At 37.1% G+C, this 27149-nt stretch overlaps 3 protein-coding genes across 4 annotated transcripts; 1 reads left to right on the top strand and 2 right to left on the bottom strand.

Moving 5' to 3' along the window:
* Positions 1 to 410: 410 nt before the first annotated feature.
* Positions 411 to 1845, bottom strand: LOC110692200 (protein FAR1-RELATED SEQUENCE 5-like). Its single transcript, XM_021869200.1, has 3 exons — positions 1764 to 1845; positions 1649 to 1653; positions 411 to 1277 (listed from the first exon to the last, which is right to left on the bottom strand). Exons 1-3 carry the CDS (start codon positions 1843 to 1845, stop codon positions 411 to 413), a joined length of 954 nt encoding a protein of 317 aa, XP_021724892.1.
* Positions 1846 to 10819: 8974 nt separating this feature from the next.
* LOC110692199 lies at positions 10820 to 11701 on the top strand. The gene has a single exon (XM_021869199.1). It carries the CDS (start codon positions 10820 to 10822, stop codon positions 11699 to 11701), a length of 882 nt encoding a protein of 293 aa, XP_021724891.1.
* A 10474-nt stretch (positions 11702 to 22175) lies between these two features.
* LOC110692221 lies at positions 22176 to 25009 on the bottom strand. Of its 2 annotated transcripts, XM_021869219.1 has the most exons (5): positions 24595 to 25009; positions 24120 to 24497; positions 23954 to 24025; positions 22460 to 22734; positions 22176 to 22367 (listed from the first exon to the last, which is right to left on the bottom strand). In XM_021869219.1, the coding sequence occupies exons 1-4, from the start codon at positions 24880 to 24882 to the stop codon at positions 22729 to 22731; spliced, it is 744 nt and encodes a 247-aa protein (XP_021724911.1). In that variant the 5' UTR covers positions 24883 to 25009; the 3' UTR covers positions 22176 to 22367; positions 22460 to 22728. The 2 variants fall into 2 exon arrangements, with proteins under 2 accessions (XP_021724911.1, XP_021724910.1); XM_021869218.1 differs by lacking the exons at positions 22176 to 22367; positions 22460 to 22734 and having other exon boundaries at positions 23820 to 24025.
* Between the last annotated feature and the right edge of the window lie 2140 nt (positions 25010 to 27149).

The raw sequence follows: 27149 nt of genomic DNA, 5'->3' as shown, positions 1-27149 counted from the left end.
AAACTGATGTTTCCCAAATGTAACTTATTGTTCCATTACAACAAACATAAAAATGAGTAAAACATTCCCATAAGAAGGAACAACAACTGTACAAATCATAATATTTTGTGAGGACAATTCCGAATATCATGATATGCTAGCGCGCCACAGCCACTGCATTTCCTCTTCGTTTTCTTTTTAGATTGTTCAACTACTATTTCTTTGGCGCCCTTTAATCTTTTAGACCCACTAGTTCCACAACCATCATGAACACCTGTACCTTTATTCTTCGACACTTTAGGAGGCTGAACAAGTATTTCATCAGGAATGCTACATCCTATTAACATCTCAATATCATGTTCACTAGACCTTACATTCTGAGTATCAACTACACTCACATTTTTTGTCGCTTCAATTTTATTCTTGAACTCTCAAATATTCTTAATAAAGTCCTCCTCATGACCTTTAACCCAACTCACACAAGAAAATATCTCCAACCACATTTCATTCAACACCACCCTCCTATCATCATCGGTGTCTAAACAACTTATATCTAACACTGGTTTCTGAGTAGCAGTTATTGTCCACCGATCTAAGATATATTGCTTTGGAATGCTTTTTGAATTCTTTGCCTTCCACATCCATATCATATGTCTGCATGGGATTCTTATCCTATAAAACTTCTTACAAGAGCAGGTAGTGTCATAATTAAAGCACTCAAACAAAACTTTAAATTTCCTTCTCCTATTTGCCTCAGTAACAATTGCTACATCAATACCATCTTCCTTCCTCAATTCGTCTACACCACAAGAATAAAAAGCACTATGAACTTCATCCTGAAATTCATAAAATAAAGAAACGGTGTATACCTCAGAACCATGCCTCTCAATCAACAATTTTGTCTTACAGTGAGGGAATTTCTCCTGTGATTCATTGTCATTCTCTGTCTGACTATGTCTCTGTGCATCCAACGCAGTTTCATACCTCATGAAAAACTCCACAAGAGACACGTGAGGATTTACAAAGGATGTAAAAAAATTATTCTCACTCTCTAACCTTGAGGTAGTTCTCATAATACCACCCATAAACACATCTCTAAGATACGCTGGAATCCACATAGATCTCATCTCAAACATCAAATTCAACCAATCATGGTCTTGTAATTTAAACTCAACAAGAACATTGTTCCACTTCTCTTCAAATTCAGGTGCCTCAATTTCTAAATTCCAAACACACTTACTGAGTTCCTTCAAAAATTCAGTTTCCTGAATGATATTCCTTCCAACTTTATCAGGCAGCTATTTCATTATGTGCCACATACAAAATCTGAAGGACATTAATTATGGGACATTAGACCACTATTTAGGAACATTAGCTTTTAATACTGAAACATTATAGTAAAATTTCGGAACATTATCTTGAAGATTTGAAATAATAAAATAAATAATTGGAATATTTAGGCAAATTCTCGTAACAATTGATTAACCTAATGGAACATTATCTTGAAGATTTGAAATAATAAAATAAATAATTGGAATAATTAGGCAAATTCTCGTAACAATTGATTAACCTAATGGAACATCAAAACATAAATTTGAAACAATAAAACAGTCTTTAGGAACAGGAATTTTTTTTTTTAATTCAGAATAATAATATTTAACATCATAACAACAGCTGGAAAAATCAATAAACTAATATGAAACATCAGACACATATTTTGAAACAATAGTATTCACAAATGAGTCATTATAAATTGCAGTACAATATCCAATACATGTGCTCACATTGCCGGAAAACAGAATTTACAGCAATTTTCATAGCTGGATCTTGATCCGTAATTAAACAATTGGGCTCCCTACTGCCCATTTCCTTAAGCAATGTTCTAAATAGTCATTGGAATGAAGCAACATCTTCCTTTGCAATAAAACCAGCAGCAAAAGTGACACATTTCTTGTGGTGATCGACTCCCGTGAATGGAACAAACACCATATTATATCTGAAAAACATAAAACATACGCTGAAATTACTATTCCGATATTTATGTCTACTGTTTCGTAATTTTATTCCAATGTTCCGTAAATTTAAACAAATGTTACATCAAATTGTAACACCAAAAAAAAAATTCAAAAAACTTTAAAAATAACACTATGATACCTGTTGCTTTGGTAGGTTGTATCAAACGAGATCATATCACCAAATACGGCATAATTTCTCCGGCAAATAGGATCTGCCATAAAGCTCTACATAGACAGTCGTCTTCATCCATTTCGTAATCAAAAAAATAAGCCGACCACATCAACTTTTTCCTCTTAAAATTGTCAACAAACATCTGGGCGTCCGATCCTTCAATATACGCCTTCAAATCTCTATGAAAATTCTTGAAGTCATTCTTACTGGCACCTATATTCTCATACCCACCAAGATATTCCTTCACCATTATGTATGTCTTGACAGGACCAATATTCACCTGTGTAGCAACAAAAAAAGTATGAAAAAGAATGTAAAAACACTAGACTGTTTGAGGACCATGCTATATATGGAAACAGATCTAACAGTGCATATTTAATTTTATGAAAAAAAAGGCAAAAAAGATTCTAAATATAGATGTGTACAAAAAACAAAAAGGTACACATTTAATTACAAATAACAATACACGTTATTCTTGATGTATAGTGCGAAATTCGATGATATGAAAGTGATATGAAACAAAAATGTACTTTATTGTTCCATATATCTGACCTACTGTTCCTCCGCATTACCCTATTGTTACATTTGTTATAATAATTGTATATATTAAACCTTTACAACCACTCGCTCCAACCATGTTTCAATTATAAGTACTATTGTTCCACTTATCAAAACCATTGTTCCATACAATTGTACTTACACCTACTTGAGTACATACATTACCAATAATTGCTCCATCCAAAACAATATATATTTCATATTACAGTACTAATGTTTCATATATGTACACAATTGTTACTTCATATTTAAAAGTTTAATCATTTTAAACAAAACCATATTCAAATACCTTTGAATTATCAATAATCATTTTCTTATGCAACATTGTCATCTTTCTTTTGGACTTCTGAAAATGAGAGTTCTCGGATGAATACATAGGATGAGTATGCCCTTCTTCAAAATTAGAAACAATGTAACCTCCATCTTCGCAATACTTTAAAATCATCTTTGCCTTACAACCAACTCGAGTAGACAATCTTCTTTTAACCATAGGAGTATTCGCTTCTTGACAATGATAGTCTTCTTTATCTTGACCAACAACCACTTCTTCAACATTCATATCCTCTACAAAATGATCATCTTCTTCCCCGATACTATCAACTTTCTTTGTCACCACATTATTTCATTTTTCTTTAAACCCAGCTTTATTACATACAATAATTTGAAAAGAAATAATACCATTTTTTTCTTTTTTTGATCGTCGAATTTCTAGTAATAAATCCTACAACAGCTACGTAGGACTCATAAAAACGCAAACCTTCATCAAGTTTTGAAAATTTCATACCTATAGTTGGTCTAATTTCACTATCACAACATGGAATCTATATCTTCGTTCCACCAGGGGTACAAACATGAACAACATTAGACGTACCACATTCAACAGAAAAATCCATGCTTAATATAGTTACAGAAAAAAAAAATGAGCTCTAACCTTTGATAATATTTTCAGAAAGAATGGCTGAATGTATTCCAATGGAAGATAACGTCTTCCAATGGACTGACGGAATGAATTCCAATGGAATACAACGTCTTCCAATGCACAAAAATTAAAAAAAAAATTACAAACAATCATTACACTTGTTCAAGGTGGCCCACATGAATTCCCACTATTGTTGCCAATAAATCTGAACCATTCATCTAATAAAAATGAATGGTGTTAGATGAGCTCTCATTTTAACTTGGTTCTCACCTAAGCCATGGGTTCTCACATGATCCCATTTCTATATATATACATATATCATATATATACATACATATATGTATATATATATACATATAATGTAGCGTTTTCTTTTGGTAATTTTTACTTATTGTAACTCTATCTTTGAATTTGATCGCAAGGATGCAGGGGCAAATTCAACCATGGTTTCTGTGTCTAATCGTCACTCTATCAGCAAATACAATATCTCACAGGTACAAAAATTAGATTGGTTTATTTATTACTTTTTCATTTCTTTACTTATTCTTATGCATTTAAACTTTGTTTGATTAACATATGAACCTTGTCTAAATTAATGTGATATAATTATTTTGTTTTTAAAATTTTGAGGACGTGAGCAATTAGACAATATGTTACTTTGAATAATCTACCAATATATTCACTGTATATAGTCGTTAAGAGTAATCAGTTGCAAAATTAAGTCTGATTATTTAGTTAGATTTTAGATTTTTGAATAATATACATACTGCTATATGTGTCTTTAATACTTATCAACTATAGGGTGTTGTTGGTTTAAAAAATTATAAAACTTTAGAGTGCTATTAGAAAAATAATTTAATTTTGATGTTATGAAGTGCATAATCCTATATCATCATATATGGAGAAATCTGTAAAGCAATTTTCCTTTGTTCTTTTATAATTCATTTCTGTTAGTTAAGAAGTGTACAAGGAGTATCTTACAAAAATATTAGTGTTGGTAGGTCTTTTTGGATTGTTTGTTTTAGATCTTGAAAAAGGTTATATAGTTTGACAATCATATGAACTCAAAAAAGTCTTACACATCAATCTTTGATACCTAATAATAAATTGGTAAGAAATATTAAAAGGTGATCTTGAAATTCGGAAAAACCCATACATTAAGTGGCGCATGTTTCCTTACCGTGGCGTGTTTTTCCTTACCTGTACTATATTTCCATTGTCAATATAAAATTGTCGATTAAAAAAAAAATCTAATTTTTAAAATTTAAAAATAAACTTCAAAAACAAGTTTTACCAAAATCTATATATTGATTAATTAGATCCATTGATGCTACTTGCGAGAAGGACCTGGGCTACAAATGAGGACATTTCACGTGGCAGAGAGGGTTAACACCTGAAACTTTGGTCCAGGAGAGGCTTGAGAGATTTCTAGCAAATGAGGATTGGTGTGGCCTTTTTCCTTGGGCTGATCACCGATTTACCGTTAAATACTCGACGGTCTGATCATGCCCCTTTAATATTGAGAGCTGGAGTTCGTGAAGAAAATAGGAGACAAAAAAAGCTTTTTAGGTTCGAGGCATATTGGCTCTCGAGCCCGGAATGTGAGGCGGTGGTCAAAGAAGGGTGGACGCTCACAACCGAGGGCCATACCCCTTTCAAAGTCGCTATGTGTGCTGCTAAACTGGAAAGCTGGACATCCATAACTTTTGGCAATGTGAAGAAGAAAATTAAGGAGGCAGAAGAGAAGCTTGTCAATTTGCAAAGAGGGGTGATGGGCGGTGTGGCCTTGGAGAGGTGTAGAACGGTGTCGGAGGAACTTGATAACCTTCACTTGTTTGAGGAGTTTTACTGGCACGCGAGAGCCCGGGTTAATGAACTGAAAGATGGTGATAGGAACACATCCTACTTTCACCACAAAGCAAGCATGAGAAAAAGCAAGAACAACATTACCGGAATTGAGAATGCAGATGGTGTTCGTGTGCATGGCAGAAAGGATATTGAGGGTGTAATCACAAATTATTTTACTGGGCTTTTCACTTCAGAAGGAGTTGAAAATATTGTTGAGGCGCTGAGTGGTATAAATTGCAAAGTCTCTGAAGATATGAATGCACAGCTTCGAAAGGACCCCAGTGAAGAGGAAATTCGTATGGCCCTCTTCGAGATGCATCCGAACAAAGCACCGGGACTTGATGGTATGCATGCTCTTTTTTATCAAAAATTTTGGCACATTATTCATACTGATATTGTTAATTATATTACTGATTGGTGGCATGGTTATGTGGACATTTCGGATACAAGTAAAGCTTGTATTGTTCTTATTCCCAAATGTCATGATCCCCATAAGATTACCGAGTTTAGACCAATTAGTCTTTGTGATGTGCTTTATAAAATAATTTCCAAAATGCTTGCTAATCGATTAAAACCCCTCTTGCAAAGTATGATATCCCCCCAACAAAGCGCTTTTGTCCCGGGTCGGTTAATTACAGATAATGCCTTCTAGCCTTTGAAATCTTCCATGCTATGAAAAGAAAAGGGGGAAGGAGGAAAAGTGCGGTGGCTCTTAAATTAGACATGATGAAGGCTTATGATCGGGTCGAATGGGGTTTTGTGGAAAAGATAATGTTAAAAATGGGATTTTGTGTCTCCTGGGTTAGAAGAATTGTAGAATGTTTGTCTTGTTACTCGTTTCAATTTAAGGCAAATGGAGTAATATTTGGAGATGTGACTCCTCAACGTGGTCTTCGACAAGGTGATCCGATGTCCCCCTATTTATTTCTCATGGTGGCTGACGCTTTTTCTTGTCTTTTATCTAAAGCTGTAGATAATGGCTCTATCCATGGAGTGAGGATTTGCAAGAATGCGCCTAGCATTTCTCACTTACTATTTGCTGACGACAGCATACTTTTTGCAAGAGCTAATAGAGAGGAGTGCATGGAGATTGCTAGAATATTGCAGGTATATGAAAAGGCCTCGGGTGTAATTTCCCCGTAATTTTGTGAAATTTAAAATTATATTTTAACATATTTTTGTGAATATTTGATTATAGTTATTTATTTACATAAATTATTTTACTATGATTTAAGCAAATAAATTTAATGTTTATAAAACTAATAAAACTATTTCATTAAATTATTTCCCTACCCATATTGTAATCATGCATTAATATGCAAGCCCAACCCATAAATTACTAAACCCATTCTTTTACCTAAAACCCACTTACTTTAAGCCCAAACCTTAGTCTTAGTTTTATTAGAACTAGAAAAACTAAAACCCTTATTTCCCCTTCTAATCTCACGTTTTAAAAAAAAAAAAAAAAAAAAAAAAAAAAACCCCAAGCTTTCCCCCTCCTACTGCATTTACGATCAAACAAAAAAAAAAGGGTCGAAGCTTGTTGCCACCGTAACCACCACCACAGCACCGCCCAGGACCCTTGCTGCTGCCTGACCACCGTCGCCCAACCACCAGGCCGCCGGTTTTCTTTCTTCCTCCTTCCTTCCTTGTTTCTCCTTCTTCCTTATTATTATTAAAGATTGTTATTTTAATTTATATTGTTAGTTTTAATTACTTTAATAATGTTTAAATTCTTTAAAAACATGAGAAATTATCAAGTTTATAAATTATGATATGTAGTTTAAATTTTCAGATTTACATAATTTGTGAAATTAGGGTTTAAAACTTGATTTTCATGGTTTTAGGGCTTAAAAGCGTATTGCTAAAGTTATTCAATTTGAGCATGATTTTGTTGTGATTTTGCTATGACTATGATGATGTTTAATTCAATAGAAAGTTCTAATTTTTTTTTTCGTAATTAATTTTTGAATTCCGTTCGTAATTCTCCTTAAGCACGTTTTAATCACGTTTTGACTGTAACTCGTCTGATTATTGCAAAAAAAAAATAGTGTTTTTCGTGTGTAAACAACGTTTTAATTAAAACTCACTACCTTTGGTAGTAAACACCACCCTCTCGTGGCCAAATTCAGCCTCTAAATATGGTTTTCGGGCAATTTTTGATTTTTAACGAAGGTTTAATGTTTAAAATAAATTTTTAGATTTTTATAAAGCTTTAAACTTGCTGTAATTTTATGAATAAGTATGTATTTTATTGTTTTTATATAGGAAATTTTAAGAATAATATATAAGCTTTTAATTCTAGCAAAAAGGAAAATTTTAAAGTGTTGTTTAACTGAATTTTGAAGGTTTAATTGAGTTTTTATGAAACTACTTGAATTCTAAATATATATTTTAAGTTTAGATTGTTGTATTCATACACTCTACTATTAAATTAAATTTTTAGATTTTAATCTTGGTTTTAAGGGTTTTAAATCATGGTTTTATGATGGATTTTTTTTAGGTTTTTAACATACTAACCTACCATATAATGATTATTTCAAGTAGAGATGTTTATAAGGTTGTTTTATATTCTTAAACTAAATTTCCATATTATAATCCTTACTTTAAAGTTGCTGGAATTTTATGTTATAAGCTATATTTTCATGATTTTAACATATAAACTTATAGTTGAATTACTAAATTTCTAACTTTGGCTATTGGGAATAATTTAAGAGCATTATTTCAATGATTTAAAGGATTTTAAAGTAGTTTGGTATTGCTGTAAAATATATTGCTTGGGTATTAATTGAGCTATTGTTGTTTTGTTTAGGAGAGGACTTCGTAGAAGGTGACTTCTAGCCTTAAAGTGGTCAATCAATTTGTGTACTCAAGGTACGTACAAGAATACGAGGAATCTTGATTTAGGAGCATGCTTAGGGACTTGGAAAAACCTAGAATCATGCTAAGAAACTGTGGATTGGTTGAAATTGTTTGGTAATGAGTTGATTGATGATAAATGTGATGATTGGTTTAATTCATGTATGAGAAATTTGCATTGATTTTTCCTTATGAGCATTATTTATGCAATACTTTGCAAAGTGAGCTTAGAAGCAAAGCTACAAGAGTATATATGGAATGAATCATTTTAATTACTTATTCATCTGTATTGAAATGGAATGAGTAAAGGAAGAGTTAAAGTCTTATAAGACAAGATTGTGGATATGAGGTGATTGTGGATATGAGGTGCCTTATGCATTTAAGTTGTTTATACACCGAGGTAGTTAAAGAATTCAATAATAAATGTTGTTTGTCACTAATAAATTAAGAATTGAATTGGAAACTTGAATGATTGATGTATGATTGGTGTGTTATTTGCATATGAGTCATCACTAAATTTAAACTGGTAAATCACGTAAAGTGCAAGAAGAATGAGCAATAAAACTCTGGATTTGTGCACATCTAGAGTAATGACAAACAGGGGTTGGGGTTCACGGGGAATTAGCCATGCACTTTTCAGAGGCCGTCTGATCTACGAGTCTCTTGTTTTAAATTCTTTTAAAATTATAATGAGTTAGATGAGATCTCATACTAGCTATGGCCACGGAGTCGCGCCCGTCTGCCATTGGATGTTTATTAATGTCTTCCGAAAGGAGGCATAGGGTTTTCTTATTTAATGTTCCGGAATGGAGCACAGGGGGACAACCCGGTCTATTGCTTAATCCAATCAATTAATAAAGTGGTCAATGCTACTTAAATAAAAACTTTGTAATAAGTAACAATTGAATCATATGTTCGAGTCAATGATTATATTGAGTGTATGGAATGCTTGTTAGTATCATGCTAAGGCTCTTTACTGTGTTTCGTAGCTTGTATGTACTCAGCGTTGCTGATAACGTGCTTTTGTGTGTTTCTCTTGGTCATGGCCTTCGCCTTCAATGACCTTGTAATGATCCAATTCTTACACTTGTAATATTGGGGAGCAGACTAATCACAGGTTTTTGCATAAACTGAACTTGCATCAGGGTGATGGGATTTGAGTGGAGCGTTGGTTAATCATTTAGATTATTTCATTTCATAAATTGATGTTATTTTGACTCTAACTCTACTCGCTTCCTATTTTACAGGGTTTTTGAATAAGGGTCGTTATGGTTCCAACTTGTAAGTCTAAATTTGGTTTTGATTATTAGTTTTGAAACTTACATTTTCTTTTAAAACTAAATTAGTTTTCCGCTGCTGATATTTGAAACTAGCCTTAACGTATGAACACGTGGCGGTAGCACGCCAGTAATTCTCTCACAGGTTATTAAAAGTATTTACAGGTTACTACAGGTTATTACAGGTTAATACAGGTTCTAAAGAGAGAATTATTGGGGTGTTACATCGGGTCAGAAAATAAATTTTGACAAATCAGAGGCAGTCTTCAGCAAATCGGTCCCAGAAGAGAAAAAGCAAGAAATATGTGATCTGTTAGGGGTAAAAATGGTAGACCGGCATGAAAAATACTTAGGCATTCCAACTGTTGTGGGAAGATCTAAGAAGGCAGTGTTTGGAGGAATAAAAGATCGAATATGGAAAAAGCTCCAAGGGTGGAAGGAAAAAATCCTTTAAAGACCGGGCAAAGAAGTACTTATCAAAGCAGCGGCACAGGCAATTCCAACATATCTAATGGGCATCTTTAAAATCCCCGATGGGCTACTGGATGAGATTCATTCAATACTAGGGTGGTTTTGGTGGGGGAATGGTACTCAAAATAAAATGCATTGGAAGAGTTGGAGTTTTTTGTGTCGGCCAAAAGCAATGGGGGGAATGGGTTTCCGAGATTTAAAGGTTTTCAACCAGGCCCTCCTAGCGAAACAAGGGTGGAGACTACTGCAAATGATGAAGGAGTATTTGGGGGGCGAAAGCTCTACTTCTGGAAGGTCTGCAATGGAGGATAGGGAATGGAAGGTGTGTCAAAGTTTGGAAGGACAAATGGGCTTTTGATGAAAACGGACCTATGTCTCTTATTCCGCCACCAAACGGGCTGCATGATGAAAATTTAATGGTGGAGGACTTGATTGATTTCGTGCACAATCGCTGGAATATTCAGGAAATGCAACTGCATATACAACAAGCTGACTTGGACAAAATTAGCAATATTCCTATTCTGCACACTGGAAATGCAGACTCCCTTTTTGGAGACTTACGGCAGATGGGATTTATACAGTGAAGTCAGCGTATTGGCTCGGGATCCTTGGACTGAGAACGTTGCATAATACTGGAAGCGCTGAAAATTGGAGATACATCTGGAAGATTAATGGCCCGCAAAAAATGAAACATTTTATATGGAAAGCGTGCTCGAAGTCGATGGCAGTAAATTCTGAACTCCATAGGCGCCACATTATTGAGGATAACTACTGTCAACGATGTAGGGAAGATGTTGAGACGGTAACTCATGCCATTTTTAAGTGCCCAACAGTGCGCTCAGTGTGGGAAAATAGCAGCTTCTGGGAGGAGGTTCAGCAAATTGGCGAGGAGAGCTTTGAGGTCTTCAAACGTGTAACTGAACATTACAGCCACCATGACGTCTACACCTTCTCTGCACTAGCATGGGCCATGTGGACCAGTAGAAATAAAGCATTGTTTGAGAACTCACCCCATGACCCAATACTTTTGGCCACTGGTTTTTCCAAGTATGTGAGCGATTTTCAGGTATACTCGGCAAAGGTATTTGGAGGAAGGAGGGGAAATGGCGGGATATCAAATAGTACGTGGAAGAAGCCACCTGCAGGCACTCTGAAAATCAATGTGGACGCAGCAACTTTTGATGATGCAGTGGGATTGGGTGTTGTTGCTAGAAATAGCCATGGTGATATTGTGTTTACAGGGGCAAGGAGATGGCGAGGGAGGTGGGATTCCTGCATTGCTGAAGCGGCTGCTATACATTTCGGAGTTGAGCTGGCCATTCGTTTTGGGTATAGAGATGTGTGGTGCGAAAGTGATGCTCTAAATGTTGTCCAGAAGATACAACAAAAACAGTTGGGCTATAATTATGTGTTCTTGTTTATTTCTAGTATCATCAGCTTAAGTAGTAGCTTTTCTTCTTTTATTTGTAGCCATGTTAAAAGGGGAGGAAACACAGTTGCACATTTCCTTGCTAGAACTGTCCCTCCGGAGGCAAATGAGATTGTAAATTTTGAGCAATTTCCGGAAAGCATCATCACGCTTGCGGAAATGGATATTGGTTAATTAATGAATTCGGGTCTTCCCTTCAAAAAAAATAAAAAAAATTATTAGAAATTAGATGAATAATCCCATCTAACCTTCTTACGATACACCTTACATATGCATATCCAATCATGCATGTATGGACTTTTTTTGTAAAATAATATGTAATTATCTTTATCAAGGACTGATGTACTGTATGATTTTCTACCTTAAATTGCAGGATGTCCCTTGAGATAAGTGGCTTTGTTCTTATTACCATTGTAAATATACTCTGAAGCTTTTCTTATGATTTCTATATGTTTATAAACTTATATGTTCAGATATATAATTAGGCAGAATATTAGTTAATATGATAATTTTCTATTACTATATAGATCATTGTCTATGCTCGGAAACATTAGATAGCATACTCCCAAGGCCTCAACCACACACCATCCTCTTCTGTGGGATCACTTATTGGAAGGTAGGTTTCTCAAATAACCTATATTTTTTATGCTGATAACAAAAAATGGTAGATAAAATTGTTACATTATTAAACAAATTTTTTTAATTTATTTTGTTTTTTGTATACAAGGTGTACCATAAACTAGAGGGAATTTTGGTGAAAAGCATGTATACAGGAAAAAATAATTACATGGACATTAATCCAAATAAAGCATCTAGACTTGAAAGGACAAAACTACGTGAACTTGTATTTGAATATCAATTGCAGTTTTATGATTGTTCTAACAAAAAAGTTGATGTAAGAGAGCTATAATAAGCTCATTTTGGACAGGCAAACTAGGACAAACATACATGATCCAAAGTATCCTCTATAGTTGTGGGTAAGTCTTCTTACATGTCTAAGAAGCTCAATTGAAATTCAAATCTATCAAACTAAAAGAAAGTAACAGATGAAATTGTCTTGTCTATTTAGATCCAACTATACAAGGATAAACTTTAGCAAATTTTATACTGCCATTTTGGAGAATCAAGGGCATGTTATTTCAATGGAAACCAAATAACACCAGGTATTACTCTCCTTTAAACAAAGTTTTAACAACTACAATTCAGTTAAATAAGCATGGTTGCTAATTTTTTGTAAATTAATCAAATTTTCATGTCCCCTTTATCACGACTAGTGAGAAATGGAGAAAAAAAGAAAAAGGGAATGTATGTATAAGACCTTGCTGAGTCATTGAAATAATAAGAGAGTTACTATTCGGCGAAATGAAAATACTTAGGACGACATTATAAATGACCTACATACCCTTACAAATAATCCCTTCCCCCTAATTCAATCTACCTCATACTCCACCATCTCCTTCACACTGTTCACCAAGCTGCCACCACCCACAACACCAACCTAAACGACAACAACTTCTTCACGACGGCAGCAACCCACCACTCAACACCGGCCAAGCTCCGTCGACCAGGGCCTAAAAGACAACATCCTTTTCACAACGATAGCAGCCCACCACGCAACATTGGCGAGGCTCCGTCAACTAAGGCGAGCGCGAGATAGACGCCACCACCGTCATGCCTCACCAAGGAAAGCAACTACGGGGAAAAACGCCGGCCACCGCGCCGATAAGTTTTTCTTTTTGTTTTTTTTGTTGGTTACGAACGTCTGTCGGAGATGTCCTCAACGTGGTGGAGACATCTGTCGGAGATGTCCCTTCCACGGTGAAGACATCTTTCGGAGATGTCCCTACCACGGTAGAGACATCCCCTTCAGATGTCTCCACCACGTGGAGGACATTAGCTGTAAATGTTCTTCTGTTGGTAAAGACATATGTCGGAGATGTCCCTGCCATGGTAGAGATATCTCCTACAGATATCCACCGATATTTATTTATTTTTGAAAATTTTTAAAATTTGTTTTTTTTTAATATTTCAAAAATAATTAGTCAAAATTATTCAATTAGTCAAAATAAATGTTTTGCATCTAATTTGATTTTTCATAATTAGTTAAATTAATAATTTTAAATCTAATATGTGTCCTTAATTTGGTTTAATTTTGTATAATTATGCGCACATTAATGTCATTTGATTAAACATGTTTATTAGTTGTAGTCGTAATTTATTTATATTAACTATAGTTTAATTTAAAATTTATTTATTAGTTAGATAATAATAATAATAATAATAATAATAATAATAATAACAATAACAATAACAATAACAATAACAATAACAATAACAATAACAATAACAATAACAATAACAATAACAATAATAATAATGGGATTCTTTCGACTTATGTTTGCAGGCTTGGTATTTGGATGATGACACTATTATTGGTGACACCTTGGTGGTAGGGAAAGGTTATGGAGTTGATTTTGGTGGAGGGACCTCATCTCGGCCTCCATGTTAACGTTGAGAAAACGGAAGTTTTCTGGCCCTCGGAGGACCCTTGTAGCCGTCTTGCCGGTGTCTTTCCTCCGGATATTGCTCGTCCTGCTCATGGTGTTAAGCTGCTTGGGGGTCCTGTCAGTGCGGATGCCTCTTTCTGTGGTGAGCTTGTTTCGCAGAGAGTGTTGAAGACCATTGTGCTCATGGATGCTGTTGTTAAGCTTGAGGATCCCCAATGTGAGTTGTTACTTCTTCGTGCGTGTACTGGAGTTTCAAAACTCTACTTTTCTATGCGCACTTGTCTTCCTCGTCTTTTTGAAGCGGCCTAAATTTCTTTTGATGTGGCCCTTCGAGGTTTTGTGGAGCTCATTGTAACTGCTTCGGGGCCAGGTTTTGGTGATTGGCAATGGCGACTTGCCACCTTACCTTTTTCTTATGGAGGATTGGGTGTCTATTCAGCGGGTGATGTTCGACACTATGCTTTCCTTGCGTCGCGTTTGCAGTCTTCTGGTCTTCAGGCTTCGCTTCTTCGCAATTCTGGTATTGTTGGTCCAGGTCCGGGCTTCGACAACGCTCTTAGTCTTTTTAATAGGACTGTGGAGACTGACCTTATGCGTAACCCTAGTGAGATCGCTACCCCCAAACTCATGAAGAAATTGGTAGATATATATTTCACGAAGGTCACTGCTTTTGCAGAATCCACTTTCTCCTTATCTCCGCGTCAGGTTGCCTTATGGAAGTCCCAGCAGGGTGATCACACTTCTGCCTGGTTGCGTGCGGTCCCGATATCAGGTCTTGGTCAGATTATGAATGGTAAGACTTACCGTTGTGTTCTTTGCTACCGGTTGGGTGTTCCCTTGTTCTCCGTCTCGGCACCTTGTTCTGCTTGCTCAAGGGTTTTTGCTGGGGATATTTATGGGGATCATGCAGTGTCTTGTGCTGGGATGGTGGGTATTAAACATCGGCACAACGTTGTTCGTGATACCCTTGTTGATATTTGTTTTCGCTCTGGGATTTCTGCAAGGAAGGAGGTCAACGTTGGGTTGACTGGAGGGAACGACGGGGCTCTTCGGCCAGCAGATGTGTTGCTTTACTCCTGGGATAGAGGCCTAGATGTATGTGTTGACTTGATGGGGTCTTCTCCATTGACTCAATCTGGGTTGTCTGACTTCGTTCCTGGTCGTGTTATGGCGGCTGCAGCTCAGCGGAAGTGAGACAAGTATGGGGCACGTTGCAGGGCTATTGGCTATGGTTTTCTCCTTTTCTTCATTGGGGGAATTAGAGAAAGATGTTGTTGCATTGCTGAAGCAGGTTCAGGCGTTCGCTAGGACTCATGATATTGGTGCTCGTGCGGCTGCTCACATCTTTAACAGGATTGGGTTCGCTATATCTAGAGGGGTGGGGGCCCAGATTGTATCTCGGCTCCCCACTAATTTCTTGTAAATCGTTTGACTTTGTAGGTGTTTATAATAATAATAATAATAATAATAATAATAATAATAATAATAATAATAATAATAATAATAATAATAATAATAATAATAATAATACTAATAATAATAATAATAATAATAATAATAATAAAAGCCTGGACAATATATTTAGAAAATTCATGTATTTATTTTAGTTATATAAAATATAGGAAGGCTCCGGAAAATCGCCTATTGTTGAGTTGAACGTGGTTTGAACGCTTCAATTGGGAGGTCTAGGGAAGCTAAAAAATTGGGCAAAGATCCAATTGTTGAGGGTGATCATCATTCTGATGAGGATTCACATTCTTATTATGACGAGAATGATTCTGGTAGAATCAGCCTTTCTGAGATGAATGAGGAAGAGGATGAGGGTGTGCACACCTCGACACGGTCACCTACGTCATCACCTAGAGCTATTACTTACGGGGGTGAGCTTGGATTTCATAGGGATGCTTAGGGGTAGCTCCAATACTAGAAAAAGCACCACTAGTACACAACGCCCTAATAAGAGACAGAAAACCGAGGTGATGATTTGTGGGTAGTTAAGGAACTTGTGTCGGGTGGCCCACATAATGGGAGTGTTATCCCTAGTTTTGGAGGACATATTGCAGCTTGGATATGGGCTAGATAGAAGAGAAGTATGTTAAAGTGTCATAACAGAGACAGAGCTTGTGTTTCACTTCAGTCGTGGTCCAAGAGTTTTACATCGGACATGTTGACGGCTGCGGAGATGATAGGATTATCTCATTTTTCTAGTTGTATGTTTAGCCACCTTGATACACCGCTAATTTCTGCATTTGTCGAATGGTGGCAGCCTGACACAAACTCCTTTCATTTCCCATGGGGGGAGATGACTATCATGCTTCATGATGTTTGGGAGATCTTACGTATCCTAGTTGAGGGTGATTCGATTTGTTCTCAGACTAGCCCGACTGATTTGAAAGAGTGATGCCATGATTTTTCTTGGAGTAGATCGAAATACTCTCGTTGATGAAGGGCATTGAAAAAGCAGTGTTATACGCGTAGATTCCATTATTGAGAGATGTGCCGCTGGTCGTTATGTTGATACATAGTTGACGGGATACATGTTGTTGCTATTTGGTTCCACGTTATTCGTGGACAAGAGTGGCAACAAGGTTCGACCTTCAGAGTTGTTAGAGCTTATTCCTCGGATAGAGGGAATTTCTAGGTACGCATGGGGCGTCGCCATGTTGGCAAACCTATATCGATAGTTAGGGATAGCTAGTAGGGCTAAGACTGAGGGCATTTCTAGATGTCTAACATTGTTACAAGCTTGGATTTACGAGTACTTTCCTATGTTTTGGCCTCGCAGAGAAAAACTATTATGTGGTTCTCATGGTACTCGTTCTTCTACTTGGAGTATTACAAGGGAGGGTATAGCCGAGGCACGGTTCAGGTCTATCCGCAAATGTCTTGATGAAATGATGGATGTCGAGGTGATAAGCTAATTTTTTATTTTAAATTTTTATATATTAATTAAATTAGAGGGCGCCCCCATTACTCACAGTGAGTAACAGGTTATGTTACTCACAGGGGTATAGCCGACATTTCACCTACTGTAAGTCACTTGGTGGATGGGTCATATGGCCTCATTTTGCTGATGTGTTTTACTTGGTTTACCAATTGTACTCATGTTGGGTTTCTCACAATTGACGCCGTTAACATCGGACGTTTATGGAGTTTCATGAAAACTCCGAAGCCCTAGTCGAAGAAAGGCACGAATTCTGAGTTTTCAATTCGACTTCGTTGAAGCTCAACTGGAATTTCGGGCGGAATCGAACCCGAAGAGGCTCGAAGAGGTCCAACTCGAATTCTGGGCGGAACTCAAGTCGAGGAGGTCCCAACTCGAATTGTTGGTGTATCCAGGTTCTTTCTGATTCAATTTAATTTCGAACAGGCTTTTTGTTTTTCGGTTTTTCGAATGTTTTATGGTTGGGGTTTGATGTTCTGTACGTCAATTGTTTCTGTTGACAGAATTAATTCGATGCTAGGGTTGCAGTTCCAGTTCGGATCTGTTAAAGAAAAAGTAAAAATGGTAATAGTTTCACTTTAATTGTTAATTTGTGGAATTAGCTGAATATAAGTGGAAATTAAAAAATGGAATTGTTGCGATTATGTTTGTTAATTGGATATAAATGGAATAAATTAATGGAATTTGTGGAATTTGCGAAATATAATTGGAATTTTTTAATTACGGGTGCAATTATGCTGTTCATTCCATTATTAAATTTGATGGAATGAGGTGAATTATGCATTCATTGGTGGTCATTATTCGTTCGTTCTATGTGATATTGTGTTATGGTATGAAATCGTGTCAAGATTCGATTTGTTTTGATTGGTTATTGTGGGTATTCTTATGTGACAAATTACGAAAATGTCAGCGGGGAATGGTAAGCGTAAACGTACAATGCTGAGGGTTTTTTTTTTTAAAGATATTCTTTAGGCTGGGGATGTGATGATGTTTTGAATTGTGGTTTTATGGGGATTTGCTTATGTTTTGAATTATGGTTTAATGTTTGGTATGTTGTGGTTATGAAGGTTGGGGCTGAAGATGAAGAGGGGTATGGGGGGTATGGACTCAGTAACAAGAGTAATGTATGTGAGCAGAAGACCATGCCTTTGTATCTAGAATTGTTTAAGGTACTACATTACGGAATTCTGCGTGTGTGAAATTGCTTTGTTTGCACGATTAAGGTTTATGCATGTATTTAGTTCCTGGTGTGCTTAGGATGACGGATTAAGTTATAGAGGGGCCGTCAATGTTAGGGCGGAGGTGATAGCTGAACATTCAAAGGCCAGAAGTCGGGTAAGTTTTCTTGTTGATTCAGTTGTCAGTGGGTGTGGGAGAGGAACATTAACTTAATTACTGTAATTTCATTGGCAGGTTGCCGCGTCGAGTCATTTGGGCGCATATGTCAGAAATTTGATGACAAGCGAAGACGTTGGGTTTGTGAGATGGGATTTGGCAGTCTTTTACATCTTGCTTTAGATATGCATTTACCAAGGCAATTGGCACATTGGGTCATGACACGGATGGATCCAATCAGTAAAATGCTTAGAAGTCCCAACGGACTTGAGTTTCGGTTTTCAAAGAATCAGGTTCGATGGGTACAAGGGATACCAATGGGTTCTAGGACTGTTCCTAGTACTAAAACCATGACCCAACATGATCGTTTGAAGGTTCAGAGATTTATTCTCAAGTATGGTAAATCGTGGGAGTCCAAGTCTGGTAGACAATCTGGTCAGGTCTACACGTCTGTAGGCATACCATTAAGTTCAGATATGATGAATCGATTGGAGGGGTACTTTGATGCTGGAGAGGAAGAGGAATTCAAGACGTTGTTCTTGATAATTGCTTTAGAGATAGTGTTGTGTCCCACGCAGTCACCTCGGCTTGCGTCTGACCTACTACCTGCCGTAAGTTGTGCTATGGAGGCAATTGAGTACGATTGGTGTTCTTTAGTGTTGTCGAAGTTGCTAGAGAGCGTACAAAATTTTGCTTGTTTTTTTTTTTAATCTTGTGCTTTTATGGTTTAGTAATTGCTTGTTTTGCCTTTATTATTTGGAAGATATTTTACTTGGATCGATTAGATAGGGATCCTATTAAGTGGGATGTTTTTACAAGAATTAAAGTGTGGACAATGCAACAGATTGGGAAGGCAGCAAAATCAGACAAATTGTTGTCCGACGACTATGGGAAACTAGGGGTAAGCACTTTTGTATTTGTATTATATTGCATAGTATGCATAGTGTTCTGCTTCAATCAAATAAGGTTTAGAGTAACCTTTTTCCATTTGTATTTTTTTGTGTGGTTGAAGCTATTGGATGTTACTTACGGTGAACAACACCCAAGGGATGCAAGGGATAGTGTAGGACCCCTACGAGTTGGAGCGAATAATGTGAGGTTTGATCTTAAAGTAGTTGTTTCACCTGTGTACTTTGAATCTGAATCTGAAGTAACTTTGTTTGGATGCAAATGCATGAATTACCGGTTCCTGGGGTTAACTTCAAGGCTAGGAAAAGGAGGGGCCGAATGCCTGAGGTGACAGATGAATAAGCTCAGTTACTTATATTTCTATTTGTATTTTTTTCCAGTGTGGAATGTTCTGAATAATCTTACAGGATTTGGATATTGTTAACTCATTTCAGTTTGGAATGTGTAATATGGGTTCTAGGATATGATTATTATTTTCAGTTTTGTTTAATACTCAAAAAGTTTGTCAATTGACGAAATATTATTCCTATTGTTTGTTGTATTAATAATATAAAATATTATTCCAATTGTCAATTGTTTGTTGTATTAATAATACAGGGTTAAGGTCTTGAGATCATTTTCAAGGCTGTGTAAAATAATTCGTAGAGTGTCTTCAAAACTAGTGTTTGAATGAATCAGTTTTGTACTATAGTGGCCTTAAAGAAAAAGAAATCAATGAGCTCAGTTATTTGTATTTCTATTTGTATTTCATTTAAGGGTGAAGGTCAAGGCCTTGAGATAAGTGAATATTTAATCCGAATTTGTCTTTTGAAAATAAAGCCGATTATAACTTAGAAAACAAACTTAGAAAATATTGGACTTGAACAATACAACCTGCATATTAGCAATGGCTTTGACTTCCGTCAAACATACAAAAAAAGCGTACAGCCCACTCCCAAGTCAAAATCACAACTGATATAAGCTTGTTATAGCACATATTATCTCCCCTTGTTGAATTCCGGCAAGGATGAAGGGTCAATAGGGTGATGAAATAATAACAAGTATACTCTAGAAGGGGAATTTGAATAGAGTATCACTACACGAAAAGAGCAAATTGGCAACGGTTCAAACCCCCCCAAAGGCAACGGTTTTGAACCGTTGCGTATTTGAGGGTTTCCAAATCCCAAAATAATTGGAAACGGTTCAAAACCGTTGCCAACTCAAGCAATTGGCAACGGTTAACCGTTGCCATTGACCATGGCGCCCTTTTTTTTTGTTTTTAAAAATAATTGGCAACGGTTAACCGTTGCCAATTGCTTGAGTTGGCAATGGTTAACCGTTAACCGTTGTACTCATAACTAGTTAAAACATGTCATTATCACTTAGTTAAATGTGACTAATGCTTGAGATTACAAGAAAAGAGCAAGTAAGAGGTTTTGGGACGCAATTTCTTACCAAAATGGCTCAAGTAAGGCCATTTTGGCTACTATGATGCCTATTTTCTATAATTCTTGTCTATTGAACTCATAACCAGTTAAACATGTCATAATCACTTAGTTATAGGTGCCTAATGCTTGAGATTACAAGAAAAGAGCAAGTAAGTGGTTTTGGGACGCAATTTCAACCAAAATGGCTCAAGTAAGGCCATTTTGGCTACTAGGATGCCTTTTTTCTATATTTCTTGTCTATTGAACTCATAACTAGTTAAAACATGTCATTATCACTTAGTTAAATGTGACTAATGCTTGAGATTACAAGAAAAGAGCAAGTAAGAGGTTTTGGGACGCAATTTCAACCAAAATGGCTCAAGTAAGGCCATTTTGGCTACTATGATGCCTATTTTCTATAATTCTTGTCTATTGAACTCATAACTAGTTAAAACATGTCATAATCACTTAGTTATAGGTGCCTAACGCTTGAGATTACAAAAAAAGAGCAAGTAAGTGGTTTTGGGACGCAATTTCAACCAAAATGGCATACCTCTTCAAGCTAACGTGTGTCTGTACAATGACTCATCACTATGTCATACATGAATCTCATCACGTACAGGCCACAGTCAACTTTGTTTTCCTGTTGTGCGCACTAGCATGAGGAACAAAGCACATGAATCAAAATGCATAGCAAATAAGCAACATCTTAAGCATTGTACAGTAAGAAAATCACAACATCATGGGTGAATTACCTTAGGTGCTTTCCATGTAGGACCTCGAGGAGATCGAGGATTTATCTTCTTCATGGTACTACAAAAAATCAAAGTAATAAGTTCAAATTTGACTAGTATAATCAATACATATTAGTTAAGATATGAAAATGAATAACAAGAAGTGAAACAAACTAGATGCTTACTTTTGCAGTATGGACCTCACGAGGCGCTTTCTTACTTGAGGTAACCGAGCAGAATCAAAGTAGAAGATTGTGTTACTGGAAACACAAATCACAAGTAGGGTCCAATGATAACTACACACGAGACAAACAAATCAATAGTTAGCCTATTACAACAAATAAACTGGGAAAACAAATGAACTTGACTAGCATAATCAGACGTACTCCTCATAGTATGGGACGAATATAAACTTTTCTCCCGCACTCACTGATTGCCTTATACCCCGTTCAGCATAGTACAACACGTCAGCGGAGTTGCCTAAGATTCTAGCAGTGGACATCTGCTTAGGGCACAACCACCCAACTTGACAAGGAGATTCAAGCTCCCATATTTGCTCCTGGAGTCCTCTGCATGCATGATAACACAATGTTAATCGAAAACCAAACGACAAATACCACTAAACTGAATAATACAAATTGAGTACCAGTTGAATTACCTCATGGATATTTGAATGAGGGAAATTTTAAGCATTGCACCACTTAGAAATTCCTTCACATCTTCTTTGAATAGCCATGCCGTTGCATCATCATCATAGTGGAACATTTCCTTAGGAAGTTAGATTTGGATGGGGCTGTTATTAGGCAACACGCAAACACGGTTGTGCAAATAAGCTAACTCCTGAGATAGCGATTGAAGCACCGTGTCTTCAACTAATGGAGTAGCTTGCGTAGTTGAACCTCGTGAAGGGCTCTTCATCGACGCTTTTCCACTCAACGAGCCATGTTCACTCCTGTTCTTTGGCCCCTCCACCCTCTTCTTTGGAGTTTGGCTTTTCCTCGATGGCTAATAAGACAAATCACACAAATGGTTAGAAAAGATTTCCATCCAACTCTTGGGAAGAAAAGATTAAATCGTGAAATCTAAATCTTAATTACCTGGTTCATCAACCATATCCAAGCAGATGGCCATTGCACAAAACTACCTATTGCTGCCAGAGTGTAGTGAACTCATCCTCCTCCACGGGCACAGGTATTAAGATGTCCTCGAACCCGGGAACCACAGAATGGATCCCAACAGAATAATGCTCAGGCAGAAGAGGTCGAAGATGGACCGTACCTTGTTCGGCCGATTGTGCACTACCATAGGAAACAACATTCAAAGGTCCATCATATGATTCGCCCGGGTGAAGAAGTTCACAACGGGTCTATTCCTGCACCAGTTAGGAAGATACTTCATTTAAATATTCATAACTAAGTATCTTAGGTGTAATATAGGAGTTAATTCAAGCATTGAGCTAAAATCATGAAAAATGGGCAAGTTAGAACTCATTTAGGCCATTTTGAACCGTAAATACTCTAAATGAACCTAAAACTTGTAAATTTGCTTTTTTATATTGTTTCAAGCCATAAATATTCATAACTAAGTATTTTAGGTGTAATATAGGAGTTAATTCAAGCATTGAGCTAAAATCATGAAAAATGGGCAAGTTAGAACTCATTTAGGCCATTTTGAACCGTAAATACTCTAAATGAACCTAAAACTTGTAAATTTGCTTTTTTATATTGTTTCAAGCCACAAATATTCATAACTAAGTATCTTAGGTGTAATATAGGAGTTAATTCAAGCATTGAACTAAAATCATGAAAAATGGGCAAGTTAGAACTCATTTTGCCCATTTTGAACCGTAAACACTTTAAATGAACCTAAAACTTGTGAAATTGCGTTTTTTATGTTGTTTCAAGCCATAAATATTCATAACTAAGTATCTTAGGTGTAATATTTGAGTTAATTCAAGCATTGAGCTAAAATCATGAAAAATGGGCAAGTTAGAACTTATTTTGCCCATTTTGAACCGTAAACACTTTAAATGAACCTAAAACTTGTGAAATTGCTTTTTTTATGTTGTTTCAAGCCATAAATATTCATAACTAAGTATCTTAGGTGCAAAAAAAAAGAAAAAAAAAAAACCAAAACGAGTGCAAAAAAAAAAAACAAAAATCGGGCGAGAAGGGCAGCGTGTGCACAGCGAGGAGGCTACACAGCTGCTGCAGTGCAGCTGCAGCCTCCTCGCATGATACCCAATGAGAAAGAGAATGAGAAGGAGAAAGAGAAGGAGAAGGAGAAGGAGAAGAAAGAGAAGGAGGAGGAGGAGAAGGAGAAGGAGGAGGAGAATGAGGAGAAGGAGAAGGAGAAAGAGAAGGAGAAGGAGAAGAAAGGGAAGGAGGAGGAAGAGGAGGAGGAAGAGGAGAAGGAGAAGGAGAAAGAGAAGGAGGAGGAGAAGGAGAAGAAGAAGGAGAAGGAAGAGCAAACAACAACAACAGATCACATCAACAAAGCAACACCAACAACACAACACAGCGAAGAAACACCATTTCACAACACAATCCAAAAACCAATATCATTATCCAAACAAGTAAGTAAAAAATCACCTGTAGAATAGGAAAGTCATGAGGTGTCGGAGTATCAAGCCCCCTTGAGTTCGCATGTGAAGGAGTACCAATCTGCAATAGTGTATTGATAGTGAAACATTAATTAGAACCGTACCCACGTAACTCAACATATCAAAACTTATAGAGTTGAATTCTAATCATGTACCTCCTCGCGTGCATTTATCTCCTGTTCTCCTTGTCTTCGTGGGTGGCTACTTGAGTCGGCCGGATTTGTCGAGGAAAAGGGCAAGGTCGGCAAATTCATTTGCTTCGCCCATGCATTGAACTCTTCGCTCATCTCATTGCGCACTTGTTCTTTAATTGATGCCACTGTGGCATCAAAGTTCTGTGGCGAGTTCACACTTGCTTGGGATCTTCCAGATTTGGTATATTTGGGACCCATTACCTTCTCCCATCCTAGCAAGCTCCCCCCAGCACCTAATACCCGTCCCGGATGGTAGGGCTTTCCCATAGCCAAGGTGAAGGGGTCCTTCTCTACCGTCGGGACGAGCTTGTCTTCAACAAGCTCTCCAGTGTACTCAAGCTGTAGCAAAAACAAAATGGCAACATGAAGTAAGTGTTTATATAAAGTGATATACATGCAAATGAATAATGTAGTTCACTAGTTCATAGTTGCTTACTAGCTTATCTGTCATTTCTTTGGTTTCCGGAGCTTTGATGGACCATTTTTCGGTTTTCTTGTCCCGCGAATGCATAGAGCAAAAGAAATCCCCAGCACGACTCACCAAAGTACTGGTCGTGGAGTCAGACGGCGTTGTGGAGGACCCTAGAAGCGCAGTGGGGTATACTCCTTCACTCACCCACGTATCCCTCCATTCATCATACGTCATTGCTCCCATATGATGGTGGTATTGCTTTTGCAATGCATTCTTGGATTCTGCTCCCTCATTTCCTACATAAAAATACATGTTAGTTTCATTTCTAATAAAAAAGACGATAAATTACAACACAATTTTCATCAGAGTTCTTTAAACTTACAATTTCTTCTTTTTTACATTTTTGAAGAACGAAAGCTTCCCAATCATCCTTCGATATGCTAGGCCATATTTGCCATGGGAGTTTCTCTTCATCGATGACATCATCATCACTGCCACCTCCTTTCTTGTTCTTTGGTTTCCTCACAAGTTTCTTTGTGATAAACCGACGAACTAAGTTACACTTGAAGCTTCTGAATCTTGCTGCAAGTAAGGATTCAAACACCCTTCGCTTGGCGTACTCATTTGGAATGTTAAATAGACTCTACAAGCGTAAATAACAAACATTATTAGTTTTCCCATAACATAACAATAAATTGAAATTGTTTATAAATAATGTGGATTCCATAAAACTTACCCTGGTATCATTCCAAAACATGTCAATCAAGCCTGTAGGTACGTCGCTCATACGAAGCGTAATGGGGATTTTGCGTGCACAAATCCCAACTTGACCAGCATACTGACGACGCCATTTACCTGAGGGTTGCTCTACCCTGTCATATTCCAAGACCATAGGACCAACAGGTTTCTTGAAAGCTGTCGTCGGACCCCTCTGCTTTTTCTTCGCTGGTGTCTGCACCCCCCCCCCCCTCCACTTTGATCCTCACAAAACGGCTCCATAATGGCATTATCGATTGGAGGCGCTTGCTCAGTTACAATTTCAAACTCATCTATCATTCTCTCCAATACATCTTGCGCCTGATCTTCTGGCTCACCCAAATCAGGTTCCTTGTTCACATCATATAGCTGGTCCCCATCATTAGATGAATCATCATCATTAGATTCAACATCCTCAACTCGAACACGGTATTGATCATCCGCCATTAGATGTTAAAACCTGTCATTACAAACATAACACGTTATTAGCTGCTGAATTGTAAGGTAAACTTATAATCATATATAAACTGCTTAATTATAATACAAATAAACATAGAAAATGGTGATGCAAGTTACTTTATTCATTTAAAAGAATATAAGAAAAATGGGTAAGTAATTCAACATTTTCATTCATTTTCACCTAAAATGTGATTTTTGTAATTCTTTCTACGCCTGCAATTCAAACTAACAGAAATTATACAGTACCTCAATCTAATATTCCTTCATCGTGGTCTGATCTCATGTAATTGGCTTGGTCGTCTATCTCATTTGGCACAGCAGGTCTAGGAACAGTGAAAGGTGTCGAGTCATCAAAGGCATCATATTCTTCCTCATCCTCGACATCTCCAACACCAAGGATTCTTCTTTTGCTGGCTAGCACAATAGACCATTTTGAGTCGGCAGGGTCAGATACGTAAAACACCTGCTTAGCTTGAGATGCAAGGATGAATGGTTCCGCACTATCATTCAGGTTGCCAAGATCTACAAGAGTAAAGTCATCAAATTTGACGTTACGCCTGATATTATCAACCCACTTACACCGGAAAAGAGCAATCGTGAAGTCACAATAATCAAGCTCCCATATTTCTTGAATTCGACCGTAGTATGACAACTCTGCATCAACAGGTGATTTATCCTTAGCACTTGCAAACTCCCTTGACGATGCCACAACCGTTACACCACTGTTTTGGGTCGAGGACGATTTCAAATCTTGACGCTTAGTCCAAAATGTGTACCCATTTATGTCATATCCCTCAAATGAGCGAACATCATCCCTAGGACCATAAGCAAGCCACCTTACTGTAGCTGCGACACTCTCATCCATTCCACCCATCACTCGATCACGAAACCAACTCACAAACTTATTATTGTGCAACTGCATCAGTGCCCTTTCACCTTTCGACGGAAACTCATCACGCAAACTAGACATGTGCTCATCTAAATATGGGTGAACATCTGCAACATGGTGCAACACATAAAGGTGTGCTTGTAAGAACTTCTCTCGATCAGGTGACATTCGTTTCGACCCGATTGTGCCATGACCATCAAGTCTACCTTCATGTCGAGAAGTAGGAATACCAATAGGTTCAGCAACGGCTACATAGTCGGCCACAAAATTACCAATCTCCTCGGCCACGGTCCCTTGAATCATACTTCCTTCCGGGTGAGCCCGATTCCTAACTTTATCTTGCAATGTACCCATGTGTCTTTCAAAAGGATAGCACCACCTCATGAACACTGGACCGCACAACTTAATCTCACGCACCAAATGAAGAATCAAATGCACCATTATGTCAAAAAACGAGGGCGGGAAGTACATCTCA

Source organism: Chenopodium quinoa, unplaced genomic scaffold (assembly GCF_001683475.1).
Source record: "Chenopodium quinoa cultivar QQ74 unplaced genomic scaffold, ASM168347v1, whole genome shotgun sequence".
NCBI classification, from domain to species: domain Eukaryota; kingdom Viridiplantae; phylum Streptophyta; class Magnoliopsida; order Caryophyllales; family Amaranthaceae; genus Chenopodium; species Chenopodium quinoa.
Note: the sequence above shows the minus strand (reverse complement) of the source record. Positions and strands in the feature narration are given on the sequence as shown.